Source organism: Chelonia mydas, chromosome 12 (genome assembly GCF_015237465.2).
Source record: "Chelonia mydas isolate rCheMyd1 chromosome 12, rCheMyd1.pri.v2, whole genome shotgun sequence".
NCBI lineage: Eukaryota > Metazoa > Chordata > Testudines > Cheloniidae > Chelonia > Chelonia mydas.
In genome coordinates, this window is record NC_051252.2 from 23,466,712 (window position 1) to 23,482,215 (window position 15,504).

At 39.0% G+C, this 15,504-nt stretch overlaps 1 protein-coding gene across 2 annotated transcripts in view; it reads right to left on the minus strand.

Annotated features, from left to right (window-relative positions):
* PEPD (peptidase D) overlaps positions 1-15,504 on the minus strand; it is a 234,086-nt gene that overhangs the window by 90,752 nt on the left and 127,830 nt on the right. For both annotated transcript variants that reach the window (XM_037877714.2, XM_037877713.2), the window contains one exon: positions 2,489-2,557. In XM_037877714.2, coding sequence (XP_037733642.1) covers positions 2,489-2,557 — 69 coding nt within the window. The remainder of the gene's footprint in view (positions 1-2,488; positions 2,558-15,504) is intronic.

Consider the following 15,504-nt stretch of genomic DNA (forward strand, 5'->3'; position numbering starts at 1 on the left):
CTTGGCTTCTCTCCACACACAAGGGATTTCATTGGTCTTGAGGATATTGGTGAAAAGCTGCACCATCCATTTCCATGTAAGTGGACGCAGGACATATGAACTCAGGATAGATACCATCTTTTCCCAATTTTGTGGCTGCAATGGTGGCATCGATCTTCTTACTTGTGTCCAGACCACTGGGACGATGGAGTGCACGTGGACAACACCTGCCGAAGTTGATGCTGGACTTGTCTTCGATACTGTTTGTTCATAGGCTGTTTTGTTGTCTACTAAATTTTAGCAGTGGTGGCACTGTCTTTCACCTGCAGGCTAGTGACATATGTGGGATTTGCAGCCCCCAGGTGTGTCAGCAGATGCCAGGTGCATCTGCTCGAGTGTGTGAAGTTTAGATCTTCTACACATTCATGCCACCACTTCCCCCTTGCTGCATCCAGTGACGCCAGGAGGGCTTTTCCAGTTTCTGTGTCTCTACATTTGTCATATTTGTGGAGGAGCTTTTGGTTCTCTGAAGTTCAGCCTGGAATGTATGATGACCTGTGTCCCAGGGGTGTGTTCTTCTTTGCAATGGAGATTAGGAGTGCAGTAAAACAGTCAAACATCTTTGGTGAGGGGGGAGTGCAGGAGATTGTGTTGTCCACAGTCCTAGTGAAAATGGCACAGTCTACTTTTTTGATGTTCCAGCGCTGCGCCGATTTTGAGTAGAGAACTGGGATTTGAATGCCAATATGGGTCAGTATTGGTCTATGTTGGCTGTTTGGGAAGTTATCAAGGATGATCCGTGATGTGGGTATTGGTGTGCCTGAATCATCTTTAGAGATAAACATAAGATCAGGGCAGTATTCTCTGCCCCATCTTGCAGAATGGAAAGTGATGTGCTGTTTTGCATCAAAAAGGAGGAACATATCATTTGCTTGCTGCATAGCCCCATTGTATGTGGTGACTATTAAAGTCGTGCACAAATACAGCAGGATCCTATGCATTCAGTCGAGCTGGTTGAGGCCACTGTGCACCAGTTGGTTTATATACATGAACGATGGTTAGCTTGTTGATGCACATGGAAATTGTAGTTTCTTTTGTGTGCTATAGGAAGTAGAACCATATATTAGCTGATCTCCTACTTTATGTAAATTGCCAGCCAATATTTTGGATGGTAATTGCTGGCTAGGAATGTATAGCCATTGATTTTGTATTTATGGACTTTTTCTTCATTTGCGACATGGATCTCCTGGAAGGGACAAGGCCATCGATGTTGGTCATTTTCAGTATTTTCTCCCGGTAGTCACACTAGGACTGTGAGAGGCCTTCAACAGGTAGATCTTTTCCGCAAGTTCGATCTGCCTAGTATGTTGTCCCTGAAAAAATTGCCTTATTTTGTTGCTCTTTTCACCAGGAAGATGATAACCTTTACACGGTCCATCCTATTGAGTGGGAAACCGCGACTAAGGTCATCAGACCAGTGACTGAAAATCAACTGTTGACCTCCCAGGAAAAGGGCAAGAACTCTCAAGTTAAATGAGAATAAAGGGCAAGTTTTCAAACAAATTAGGTGCACAATTCAGTACCAAAACTGCATATGCAATTATATAATTTTACACGCAAAGAGAGTAAATACATTTACAAAAAAGCAACTGAGCATTTTCTGCAAATGGCAGAAAAAAACAGTGATCCTAAAAGTGCCCTTTATCATTTTTGCCCACGAGCGATATTGAATGCAACAGCAACTTTATGAACCTAAGTTTAGTTTACTTTACAGTATAAAGGCGATTTTATACTATTTGATACAGCAACCCTTTCATTGTAATCAGTGGGAGATCTACTGTGGACTGAAGGTACCATATGGCTCTAATTTTGAAAATCTGCCCATGGATCACAATGAAAAATGCACCTAAACCCTCTTCACAGAATGAGTTTTACATCCCTATAGTAAAATATTTACTATTTTCTCTTCTAGTTCTACATATTAAAAATTTATGTTTATAGAATTACAAATGATATTTAGCAATATTAACAAAAATGTAATTTCAACAGCAGATGTTCAGCAAGCAAAGAGAGCTGGAGCAAAATTTCCTTAAAAGATTTGTTTATGTGCAGTGTATAATAAATTTAGAGACCAGGAATTTTGAAAATGATATGAAATCCTCTTTTTTTTAAAGAAAGAATGTTTCAGAGAAAGTACTTTTTTTTAGCTACAAAGAGAAGATATTAAGTCTTTCTTCATATGCTGTTTCATTAAAAAAAACCTATTGCCCCAGAGATGTGAGCATAAACGTGATACTGGCAATATCGGCAATCATATAATCTCCCGAGTGCAGCAGAATCTGTAACCTATCTGGTTTACACAGTGCTAGCCATCTCCCCATTGTTTTTCAGTAACAAAACTTTAAAGCTCACTTTGCTTGTATCCAGACATATATGGTAAAAATAATTTTACATACTTCCAATGGGATCTTGATAATAAATATTACAGAAGTACACAAAAAGATCTTACCTGCCACAGATACAAGTGTAAGAAGTATGGCGCATGCCACCGCGAGTATAGCAATAATGCTGAAACAGGCTGCAAATAAAAAAAAAAAGCAGTAATTAATAATTTATTCAGAAACTACACAAAGCAAGAAAGCAACCAAGATTGCACTGAAGTGAGACTTGTGTGTGCAAGTCTCCCTACTACCTGACAAACATCGCCCTGAATTTCTGCTCAATTTAACACTCAAATTAACCTACATTCTCTCAACTCAGCCAGTTTGTGTATTTTTCATGATGTACCTGTCATCAAGCCTGGTATGAAACTTTGCAACAGAAAAATACAGAAACTGCAGTGAAGCACGTTTAATTTCTGAAGAATGGTAAATTGCTCTCCTTAGTAACTCAGCACAGTAAAACAACTTTGGAATACACTGGTTTATCTGACCTTAGAACCAACTAGCTAATAAATAGTTAAAGAATCAAAGGCTGAAAACAATTGTTAAACTGCCTGGGTCTGAGATTACAGAGTTGAATAAAATACCTCCTCTTGCATGTCTGAAGCACCAACTACAAATACAATCCACATTTGTTGCAAACCTCCACCTTAATATTTTCCAGAAAGGAAATGCAACTCCCCAGATAGGCTGGCTCTCTCCACCAGGAGCCTACCTAAACAAAGATAAAGGAGACTTTTCTGGAGTGGAATGAGGGGTCCTACTGGGAAAGATGATCCAAGGCTAGCCCAAGCCTTTTCGAAATTTCAGAGTTTCAGGTTTGCACACCACTGAATTGGCTTTGACACCTACAGATGGTCCCTGCTAGTGCAGGTTGATGCAAACTCGCAGTGTGTGTGGGAACCTGCATGACAGCTGCCCATGCTGTACCTGTTCTCTAGATAAAAAGACTTAATTGTCCCACAATCCAGCACATTTTACTAGTTACACAATCCACAGTAAGCTTAACAGGAAAAAAAGCGTGTGCTCTATTACACACTGAAAACATGAAACTACTTATTTTCACTTAAATACCTCAAAAAGAAAAGGAGTACTTGTGGCACCTTAGAGACTAACCAATTTATTTGAGCATAAGCTTTCGTGAGCTACAGCTCACTTGCATCCGATGAAGTGAGCTGTAGCTCACGAAAGCTTACGCTCAAATAAATTGATTAGTCTCTAAGGTGCCACAAGTACTCCTTTTCTTTTTGCGAATACGGACTAACACGGCTGTTACTCTGAAACCTGTTAAATACCTCAGTTATCTTACCTTAACTTATACCTTAAATATGCTTAAATACCTCAGTTATCTTACCATTCAAATGTGAGCAACAAAATAAAGATCTGGATCTCAACACCAAGACTAGATGGTGGTAAATAAGAGCCAGATAAGGAAATATTACAAAAATGCTTGCTTTATATATATAAAATAATGCATTCTGGAAGTTTATTCTCTTTGCAGCACTGTCCTCCTGGGGGAGCTATTTAGCCTTGAAAGCACAACAGCATTTTCATCTTCACAAATATTGCACTGTAAAAGTCCTTTGCACATGAGGGCAGATGTGCCCACAGCACAATCACTACAGGATTAGGTGCTATAAGAGTTAAGCACATATCACAGACCCTTTTATTCTTTGTGAAATATGCTCTAATTACAATCCAATTCCCTTTAATATTGAATGGATTCAGAAAACTCATCTGTTGTAATACCAAAATCATTTCATTAACACAGGATGATACTGGTGCCATTCAAACTTCAGAGACGTTATGATTTTGTCCTTTTGTAATAGCAGTCCACAGAACACAATGTTCATTCTTTGAAGGACATTAAGAGTATTACTTAAACAACCATAGAGTCAAAATATATTTCAAAAACTTCCCAAAGGGATAATTAATTGAAAAGATATACACCAAACCTCCCAAATTAAGGAAATGAACACAAAGGAAATGAAATGAAAGGAAATGAAAATAGAATTATATCTCTAAGGACTAAATCCTGACTTTTCAGGGAGATGGATTTTATATGATTTTTCCTCACCTCTAATTACAATGATTTTATTAGTTTTGGATCACTCTGGAAATTTAGAAGTGTGCAAAGAGAAAGTCAGAGAAGAGGATAACAGTACAGGAGTCTGGGAGACACTCTGAAATTAAGAGATGGGATAACAAGCGTTCCACTAACTTTTGCAACTGGATGCTATCAATCTTCCATTTAGCAGTCACACACATTCTGTTTCCACTATCACTTCACTTTATGGATCTCTGTTTCTTTCCATTTGCAAATTCTAGATTTCTGTCTCCTTGACACATTTGCATATAGAAGTCTATTATTACAGGCATCGTGAACATGCCCCCAAGCATTTTGTCAAGCATCTTATATTTGTATGTATGTATAATAATGCTGTATTTAAGTAGCTTTCAGTGTTTTTTTATAAACCCCTACATAGTATTTAAGTGACTGAGTAAAATATTTCCTCGTCTCAGAAGCTTTCAGTAACCTTTCTAAAGTGCTTTAAAAATGAAATAATGAAAGCTGTAAACTTCCTTCTATCTTTGGTGATATAAAGATAGCAGGGCTTATTTTTCAATATGACAAATGACCACATATTCATAAAGCTGGAACTTATATGAAACTTCATGCAGTAATGTAACTGTTACCTTTTGCTGCATTCCCAGATCAGCAATTAAAGGTAGTAAAATAAGTTAAGAGATGCTGCATATAATCTACCTTTTGTCTGAACTTTCCATTTCCTTTTTCCAAAAATGGTTATATTGGTTGTTGCACATGTTATGGATTTATTTTAAAAAAGAAAAATTAAAAAGGCGTTGTTAATGCGATTGAGCCAGGGATAGTATATCTTTACTGGGTAATGCGTTTTCCCACTAGAGACCAGAGTAAAATTATTCACATTATTGTATCGTTACTTTCTCAGTCAAGTGATTCATTATAAATTATGTGCTAACGCGGTTGCCATCAAAAAAAGTCAACATTTGCCAATGGTGTGGCACCTGAATTTCCAGAGTTATTTCTTATTGCAAGTACAAGACATAACTGTAGTATTTCAGATACCACTGCTGGCAAATGCTGGCTTTTTCAAGTTAACAACCGTGTCCAGCATCTTAAAAGTGGCCTATATCACTCTGGATGAAATCCCGGCTCCATTACAGTCAATGGGAGTTTGAGCCAAGATTTCACGCCGTGTGTTGTAGTTTCTGTAAGAATTTTGCATTGAACAATGCAGCTTATAGTTATATGAAACAGAATATATTTTTCTGAGTAATACATTTGATGGATCTTCATGGCATTCTCCAAATGCAATGCAAAAGTTAAGGGAGTGAAATACTGCAAGTTGGACATATGACTTAGGGCTTGTCTACACTTAACAGAGGATTGATGCTGTGGCGATCGATGCATCGAAGGTCAATTTAGCGGGTCTTCACTAGACCCACTAAATCTACCACCAATCGCTCTCTCGTAGACTCCTGTACTCCACCTGATCGAGAAGAGTAAGGGGAGTCGCTATTCATGTAACTCAAATTGCGTAGTTTAGATTGACTTTTCCCTTTAGTGTAGACAAGGCCTAAATCTGGAAATCCATATGCAGTTATATTGGAAACACTGTGTCTGGCATTTAGGCTGGCCGCTTTTTTGACCGGCTGCTATGTATGTTTAATATGGTTTTATGTTGGATCTGGATCATCTGTCTAAGAATTTCTAATGCATGCATCACAGGTGCAAGCAGTTGGCACTTCTTTTTGAACTCCCCTTTTATGTTTCATTGATAGTATTTCCCCTTTAGGGTATATGTATTTTTTTGTCACCATGAGCACTATGTCTTCATGGTGTATACAGATCAGTCATTGGTCTATTTACGTCAGATGTTACCCTGTTTATCCACATAGGTCTTTTGAACTTGTATGTTTTTTTTACTGCTTTGAAACCACAATTAATTTTTTAAAAGAGCACATACCATCAGGTAATTTTCATTCGAAATTCAGCTTCTTAAAATTATTATAACTGGCTGAAAGTGTGTCTTCTGGAGTTTAAAGAGAATTTTAAAAACTGACCTCTTTGTCATTGATTTAAAAAAGGGCAAACATTAGCCCCTATTTTATTACAGCTGAAGAAAATCTAAAGTTTGAGCTCACTCTTTCTTAAATCTGAAGCATCAGGTAATCTTATTCCCACAGCTATGCCTATTCTTGATTACTTTATTCACAATGCTAATTTAAGGGACAAGAACATTTATCTCCCAAAAATGTTAGGTTTTGAGCCACTGGAAATAATAGAGAAGCACTGTCACAGCTACAGGGTGAACTGTGCCTTAGAGAGAGTTTTCCAATAAACAGCTTTTCTATTATTTTCTTCAGGACTCTTATCTTAGCCATTGTTTCATTTCCTGTTGGCTTCTTTCTTAACAGCCTTGTTTGATTTAACTCCTGGCATTCAGATAGGTTAATATCAAACAGATAACTTGAGGAGCATCTGATGTTTATAAAAAATAATACACAACTCCCTCAGTCTCTACAAGCACATACCAGTATTTTCAATATCCTAAGTGGTTATTGCATATAAGTAAAGCTGAACCTCCAAAAATTGTCAGAAAATAAAAAAACCCTGATTTTTTAAGGGTCTTTCAAACTATTTTAATGTAAAATCTACTTTGGATTGTCTTTTCTGTAAACAAATGACTAGAATCTGTCTTAGCATATTTTATACTTGCTGTGTTTGTGTTTTTATGGCAATCCTTAGGTGGGTAGGGTTTCTAATGCAGTATCTTACACGTTGGAAATTCTAATGGGATCTCTTGACCAGGAAAAAGGAAACCAAATAAGGTATGAGTTTAATTTTAACATAGCTTCATTTAATAGCTTGCATACATGGAATAAAGGAGCAAAGTCCAGGAGTATTATCAATGTTCATTAACTACTTTTTTTCACTTTTCTCTTCTTTTGACATCTTCCTCTTCGTAATATACAAACTATCCTCACACATTCAGTAACGTGTAGTATTTATTTCCCAGAAAGAAGTGAACGCTGGATGAGCTGAACAAAGAATATGTTATTTATGATTCTTATCAAGGGTGTTCTTTTTAACAGATAATGGATATGTAGAAGAGAGCAATATGCTATACCTCTCAACTAGTCACTTTCAAGTCTAGATATTTTTGGACTAAGAAACTACTACTTCTACTTCTAAATCACATCAAACAAATAAAATCTTTTGAGTCTAGTCTAACAATCTGTACCATCTATAATTATATCTAGTAAAATAGGATGGGAGAGAGAAAAAATATAAGGGACAGAGTGCAGAAAGTAGAGCCCTTTGTTACTTTTTCTATCAAGAATTTAACTCCAATTTCTATTATTTTGACAGATACATGACAGTGCTTCTTATGCTTGACTTCCACTGAGCCAAAGTCTGATTCAGTCGTCAAGATAGTTTATTTAATGCTGCAATTGAGTTAACACATTTGGGTAAGTACAGAGAAAATTTTGTATCCAAAATGAAAGAAACCAATGATGCTGCATTGGCTTAAGTGAGATTCTTCAGTAAATACACAGATCTTGTACTGCAATGCACACATATTTCTCATTCATTTCTACTGCTTTTCAGATGCCAAGTGGTATGTTATCGCAACCTTCTGTGCTATGTACAATGGACAACTCCCATGGGTTTTTCAGGCAATCTCAAAATATCCGAACATTTTCCACTCCCCTCCCCATTTTTATATGAGCAATTGGGGTTATGGCCCTCAGCGTGTACTCATTTTTTAGGACTTGGGGGATAAAGGGAAAAGTACTCAACTTTCCCTTAGCAATAATGCAAATGCTTACAAATGTGCTTAACTTTAAATTATGAACTTAAACCTCGCTTTGGTTTTTAGTTTTCTATGTGAAATTGAAAAGCCTGACATTTTCCTTCCGGACTCAAATCCTTCCTACCCTCCAGATTCTTTTCTCTATTTCGAAGGAAAAGTACAAAATAAGCAAAACAGAATCCCTACACAATCCGCCCCCAACACACACCCTACCCCGCCAAAATTAAATTGTCACCTACTTTAAGTGAGCATTAATGGGGCCTCTCTGTCCATATTTCTTCTTCCCTGTGCTCTTCACCCTCCAAAATATCCCTTTCTACCCTCAGGCTTCCACCCTTTAGTACCTGCTATTGATCTGACACCCTGGAGTGGGTGGTCACTCATAGAAGGGAGAAGAGTCTTAGCTGCCAGCCTTCTGCCCCTCTCCTTTCTACCTCTCCTCCTGTCTCCCCCCCATCCTTACAGCCAGAAGCATACAGCCCTTAGAGGCTGGTAGAAGGCAAAGATTTAAAGAAATCAAAACAACTTCCTGGTGTCTGGCCAGAAATGTGAAGAAACCATCAGGTGAACCAAATCTGGAGAATAGTGCTACAAGTCTGAGGGTGAAATCTTGTCCCCTGTTCCCATTAAAGTCAGTGGCAAAAATCCCATCAATTTTAGTGGGGCCAGGATTTCACCCTACATCTTCACTCAACACACAGTTCTCTGTCTTAGTCAGGCACTCAGAAAACAAAGAAATGCATCATCCACATCTTTAAAAAACAAGATGAAACAGAGTGTTATCAGCCTTCTGATGCCACTACGGCCCAAAGAACTTTACAGAGTCTCCTGGACAGGAGAGGCACCAGAGTACAAGTGTGACCTTGGGGTGAATAAACAGCTACTCAACATCCCCCTCCAAGAGCTTCCTGGAAGGATGGAATAGAACACAGAACAATCTGGTTTGCTACTTCCAGATTCTGGAGTCATTTCAACAAATCGTCTTGCTCAGTGGTAGGTTAGGAATTCATTTGAAGATGATGTATCAGTATGGTGTAGCAGGCATAAACTAACACACAGGGCCAGATTTTCCAAAACTGGTCTCCCTTTTTTGTGCTGCAATTGGAAGCCACAATTTTGATCATTTAGACATTTAAGTACCTACAGATAAGGTGCTTACAGAAGCCTAAATAGTCTATAATTTTGCATCCACGGTTACCAATGGGTGCAATTTATCTATTGTATCTGAAGTATTTTTAAGGCACTCACCACCATAAATATGCAGAATTACAGACACAAAAATGAAAGTTCCAGTTAAAGTCTGGCAGATAATCAGTATCAATGAGTACATACATTTTTCTGAAAAGTACTTCATTCTCTACCCTGAGATATGAGCATAAACAGCATACACAACCAAGAATTAGCAACAGAAAGCTTCATAAGTAAAGGGCAATTTTCTTAATTGTCCAGGTTAAGATGGGACTCTTATTGGCTATTTGGGGCTAACTAGCTACTCAGATTTAGTTGACAAACTCAGTCTCATCTGACTTTTAATACGCTGGTGTACATTTTCAGTTTTGTATATTATGTACAAAGAAGTTTTTTTCATACAGAAATGTTATACATAAACTAGTTGGAAGAAAGAGTCAGTGAAATTAAAAGAAAGAAACCATCATGTCCACAAACAGTGAGCTCAAGGCCGATGAAGAAATTAGTACTAACTATTCTGAAGAGTGAAGCTTTATTCTATAGCTCCGTGGCAAATATACCTAACAATTTTGTGAATGAAGCAATACTATTTCAATGTCCTGCATGATATCAGAAATTGCTGTTATGTATAGTCCTCTTGCTGATGGGGTGGTAAGCTTTGCAATTTACTATACGATCAGCAAGAGGACTATACACAACATTATTAACATTGCTACAGATTAATTTCTCAAATCCAATCACTTGTAAATTGAACTTCCTCTAATGAAAAAGCTTCTTATAAATTTAAGACCTGAGCTGGGTGGCGTGTGTGCATGCATGCACCCACAAATTTCTAAATTTCACTCTCAATTTTGAGATTTTTAGTGCCAGTCAAGAAAAAAAGATAAGAGATTGTTCCTCAGACTATGTTTTAATATCCTGGAAAACTTGAAGCAAAAAGGACTGGTCAAACTCAGGGACTGATTCTTGATTTCAGTGCGGCTGTTTGAGGAGTAAGGGGATGCTTGAGTTGAGTAAAGGTACCAGAATTAGAACCTTAGTAAGTAGGCATGAAATATAATTGGTTGCATGTCAAATGAACCATAAACAGAACATACATTCCAAAGGAGGAATATAATAGCACTGAAGATGTGAATTTCAAGAGTAAGAAACAAAATGACTCTACAGCATCTGCTTTATTTCCAAATATTGTCTCCTGTTGATTTTCCAAGAAGTTGTACCACCGTTCTTGCACTCTATCCCCAAAACAGATGGATACCCATCCAGAGTTCAGGAAAGGAACAAAAAGTGAAATTACCAAAAAGATTAAGAAAAAAGTAATTTATGAATGACAATGCCTGACAGGTGCAAAACAGAATACAAGACAATAGGATTGTGGGCTTTTAAGATCACAAGGGAGCTAACCATAACATGACATCTGTTTCACCAGGGATTAATACCACCTGGAAATAAGAAACAAGCAGAAAGTCCATAAATAATACAAAATCCAGCATTGTCACAAATGTCATGTATGATTTGTGATCATTGAAGGTAAATGATATTCTTAGTTTAAGAATGGAGTTACTTAGCTGAGGCGTAACTACATATTAATTGGATAATTGGGAATTATAAATTGTCTGTCTTATGTTAAAAACAATTTAATAGATGAGAAGACATTGGCTGATATTTCTTTGATCTTTTTTGATTAAACTACTCATCTTCCTGGATTTCCCAATGGTATTTGGGAACATACAAAGAATGAATACATTTTGGGTGAGAACAGGGATAAAGAGATCCCATTTTTTGCTAATTGCATTTTGACAGATTATACTTAAATTTTCTAGTTAACTTTTTTGTTTGTTTGTTTGTTTCACTATATTATATTGATACAGGTCATCCAAACAACTCTTCTTGAGTTTAAATTTAACCTACTGTTTTTAGCTGTACGAGGGGTGGGAAAATGCAATTACAGCCAAAACTTTTTAAGAAGTTCTCTAACTTTCCTCCAAGTACTGCAGGTTTCATAGAACTATGAATTTTGTGAAAACTTCCTTCACCCGACTATCAAAATTAGACAAATATTCATTTTCATGGAGATGTAGCTGAAGCCTGGAAATGAAAACAATGAGCGTAAAAAGTATAACCTCCCATGGTACTTGTTGTTCTTCAGAAACATTATTATAATAAAAAGTCTGGGGTGGGAGAACATGTCCTCTTCATTTCCTGTGCAGGTTCCATAGTGCTCAAGGATTCTACAGTAGTTACTGTCTTGCCTGCACACCTGAAGCTGACCTACCTACGCAGTTATCTATCTGCTGCATTTAGATAGATAACAAACAGCACCACAATATCTCATTGCTACTCAGTACATTGTTATTTTCCATTCATGTAGGAGCTGTGAAGCCTTGGACCAAAGATCCATTATTACGGCTATCATGTAAGAGTCTGAATCTGGAAGAGAACATAAGCTGTGAGGGTCCTGTGTTTCTAAAAACATAACATGGATCTGGAAATGACACATGTAAAACAGGAAGAAAGTGAAACCTCTTATTTGATAGCATTTTGTTTATAGAACTGTTTTTAAACAACCACCTCATGTTCTGTGCTTAATGAATCACAGAGGAAGTGTCAGATTCTTACTGCAAATTGTAACAGTTTCACTTCAAAAACAACAAACCTTCCAAACTCCTTGGAGGTTTCAGTTTGAGGGGCAGGTTTCTAAAGGGAAAGCTGGAAAACTCAGCTGGACTTCAGTTTCAGCTCAGTGAGACTGTGGCACAGTGAGGGGAGGACAGAACCCTTTGAAGCACTGCCTGTTCGTGGGAAGTCATCCAGTGAAGACAACTGTTGTCAACAGTTATCCTCATTGGTAACCTACCTTCTACTGTTATTGAAAACATTGTAACTGTCAGTATAAATGAGATTAAAAGTGTTTACCATTACAGAAGAGTGATCAATACCAAATTCCACCACATATCTATCACAGTTTCTGGAACTACTTTGAAAATGGTTTTGGCTAATCCACTCTAGCAGCTAAATAATTTCCAATTGAGAGGAATCTGGGGTTACGGGGAACACCATCCCTGCTGAAAACCACTTTCAGTAATGGGTCATTTTCCTTGGGCACATGAGCCCTGGAGTTTTCAGTCTTTCGCAAAATAAATACTTAAATACATAGCATAGTAGTCCTTTGTACTATGAAAAGAGTGGTCAACAATAAGGATCTCATTTTGACTTCTTAACCAACTGTAAAAGCCGCTGTGTTACAAGCATTAACAGTGATACAAAATTGCAAGTACTATTATGGTCTAATAATTTCACACTTAATCTAATATTATATAAAGAGACGGCATAAGATTTTCTAAGACTCATTGCTCCATTTCTTCTCTAATAATTCTAGATCTCAACTGGCATATTTTAAATTAAATTTTGTAGTTTAAACCTATTTATCAACAGCTAATTAATGAGGTCTAAATCCTTTGATGACAGAATGATTAAACAGCATTTTAACTAATCCATCTTTAATTAAAATGCTGCCAGCAAACCGTTTCTGAATGTATATAAAGGACACATTTATAGATGCTCACTCTTTAAATATGCATTATGTAAAGCCAATAATTAGAAGAACTCATGATTTCAATTATATTTTAATTACTGTTACATATAAAACATGCTTTAATAGATGTAGTGCAATACATTTTCTTTCTTTATGACTCACTAATCATTCCTATTGGGGTGACAACCAAATAAAAGGAAGTTTAATATATGCACTAGTACACGAATCTTGTTTTAGGTTTGAGCCAATTCTCTCTACATTTCTTCTTTCCAGAAGCAAGGTACTTAATTATCTCTAAACCTAAAATACAAACGAATCCTCGTAAATCCCTATTAAAAACCATAAAAGTGAATTAGATATAACTGGACATAAATATAAGAAAATAGGGATAAATGCATTTATACCAGGGGTGGGAAAACTACGGCCCGTGGGACTGTCCTGCCCGGCCCGTGAGCTCCTGGCCGGGGAGGCTAGCCCCCCGGCCTCTCCCCTGCTGTCCCCCTCCTCCGCAGCCACGATGATGCGTGGGCAGCACTCTGGGTGGTGGAGCTGCGTGCTCCTGATGGACAGAGCGGCAGCGTGTCTAGCTCTGGCCTGGCAGCGCGGATGCCAGACACACTACTCTAAGTGGCATGGTAAGGGGGCCAGGGCCGGGGAGTTGGATAAGGGGCGGGGAGTCGGATAAGGGGCGGGGAGTCAGGGGAAAGGGGTGTGGATAGGGGTCAGGGGATGGGGAACAGGGGGGTTGGATGGGTGTGGGGTCCCGGGGGGAGCCTGTCAGGGGTGTGGATAGTGGTCGGGGCAGTCAGGGGACTGGGAGCAGGGGGGGTTGGATGGTGGGTGTGGCCCAGGGGGTGGTTAGGGGCAGAGGGTCCTGGGAGAGGGTGGTCAGGGGACAAGGAATGGGGGGGTTGGATGGGTCGGGAGTTCTGAGGAGGGCGGGAAGTGGGAGGGGGAAGATAGGGGGCAGGGGCCAGGCTGTTTTGGGGGGCAGGGGCCAGGCTGCTTGCAGGGGCACAGCCTTCCCTACCTGGCCCTCCATACAGTTTTGCAACTCCGATGTGGCCCTCGGGCCAAAAAGTTTTCCCACCCTGATTTATACCTATTATTAAAATGGAATTTTCCTAGAGCTTCCTAAACTGGTGTAACACTGGTGGTACTTAAATAAGGTGACCTCTCTGTCTTCAGAATTCATCTAGTTAGAAAATTATCCTGAATACTTCAGATACTTTTCACAATCTAAGGCAATTGGGAAGTTAAAAACAACAACAATCCAACACTGTGGGTATGTCTAAACTTCAATTATAAACCTGCTGCGGGCCCATGCCAGCTGACTCGGGCTCGCAGGTCTTGGGCTAAGGGGTTGTTTAATTGTGGTGTAGATGTTCGGGCTTGGGCTGGAGCCCAGACTCTAGGACCCTGCAAGATGGGAGGATCCTAAAGCTTGTGCTGCAGCCCAAGCTCGAATGTCTATACTGTACCACAATTAAACAGCCCCTTAGCCCAAGACCTGCGACCACAAATCAGCTGGCATGGGCCAGCTGTGAGTTAATAATAATAGTATAGACATACCCTGTATAGATACCATGGTTTGTATATAGAAGAGCCTTCACTTATTTTATTGCTTGTAAACTCACCTGACTATTGCCACTTGGTTTACAGGGGAAAGCTGATGCCAGCATATGCTGAGATGTCTACTAACAATAATCGTTATTCTCTCTCTACAGGAGCTCTTACTTCAAAATGTATGTTAGTACTATCGGAAGCACTTGCTGTGCCACAATCAATTTCCCATATGAAAAATAATAAAACTTTATTATGAGCTGGCCAGGCAGGAATAAGGGAAAATCTCTTCTGTCAACACCTCTTTCTGCTGGGTGTGGTCAGAGTGGAAGGTAAGGTAGGGAGGAAGGCTTCCTCACCCTCCCTTCAGCATGCCTATGACCCTCATGATGAAGAGAGTGCCATCAAGTTGCTTCGCCCTTCTTTGTCTCACATCCTCAACCTGCCGTTGACAGGGCATTATCAGTGACCCTTTCCCCCACCCCTCCTGGCAACAGCTGCTGTCCTGACCTTCCTGTGGTTGTGTTATGTTTGGTGCCCGATTTTGTGGTTCTGGCTGAAGGTTTTGGGTGATCATTTTTGAGGAGTTGGAAAAACATTCCCCACTGCCTCCCATAATGCAAAACTGGAACAGAGTGGATTTTTAAAATTCTCAGCAGCCAGAAGGTCTGGTGTTCTTGGCTATGAGCATGTATGACAATGCTCCTTGGTTGGCTGTCAGCAGGGGGACTGAACCTTGGACCTCTGGACTGAAAAAGCACAAGCCTCTTCTGCCTGAGCTAAAAGACGCAGCTCTGTTCGCTCAAATTCTGTAGCAAATCCAAAACTCATCTGGTCCAGCCACTGGGGATGGGAGCAGAGAGAACACAGTGTGTAAGAAAGGTGACACAGGCTCATCTTGAACATTTGCTGGAGTCCAGTGGAGTTTCCAAGGACC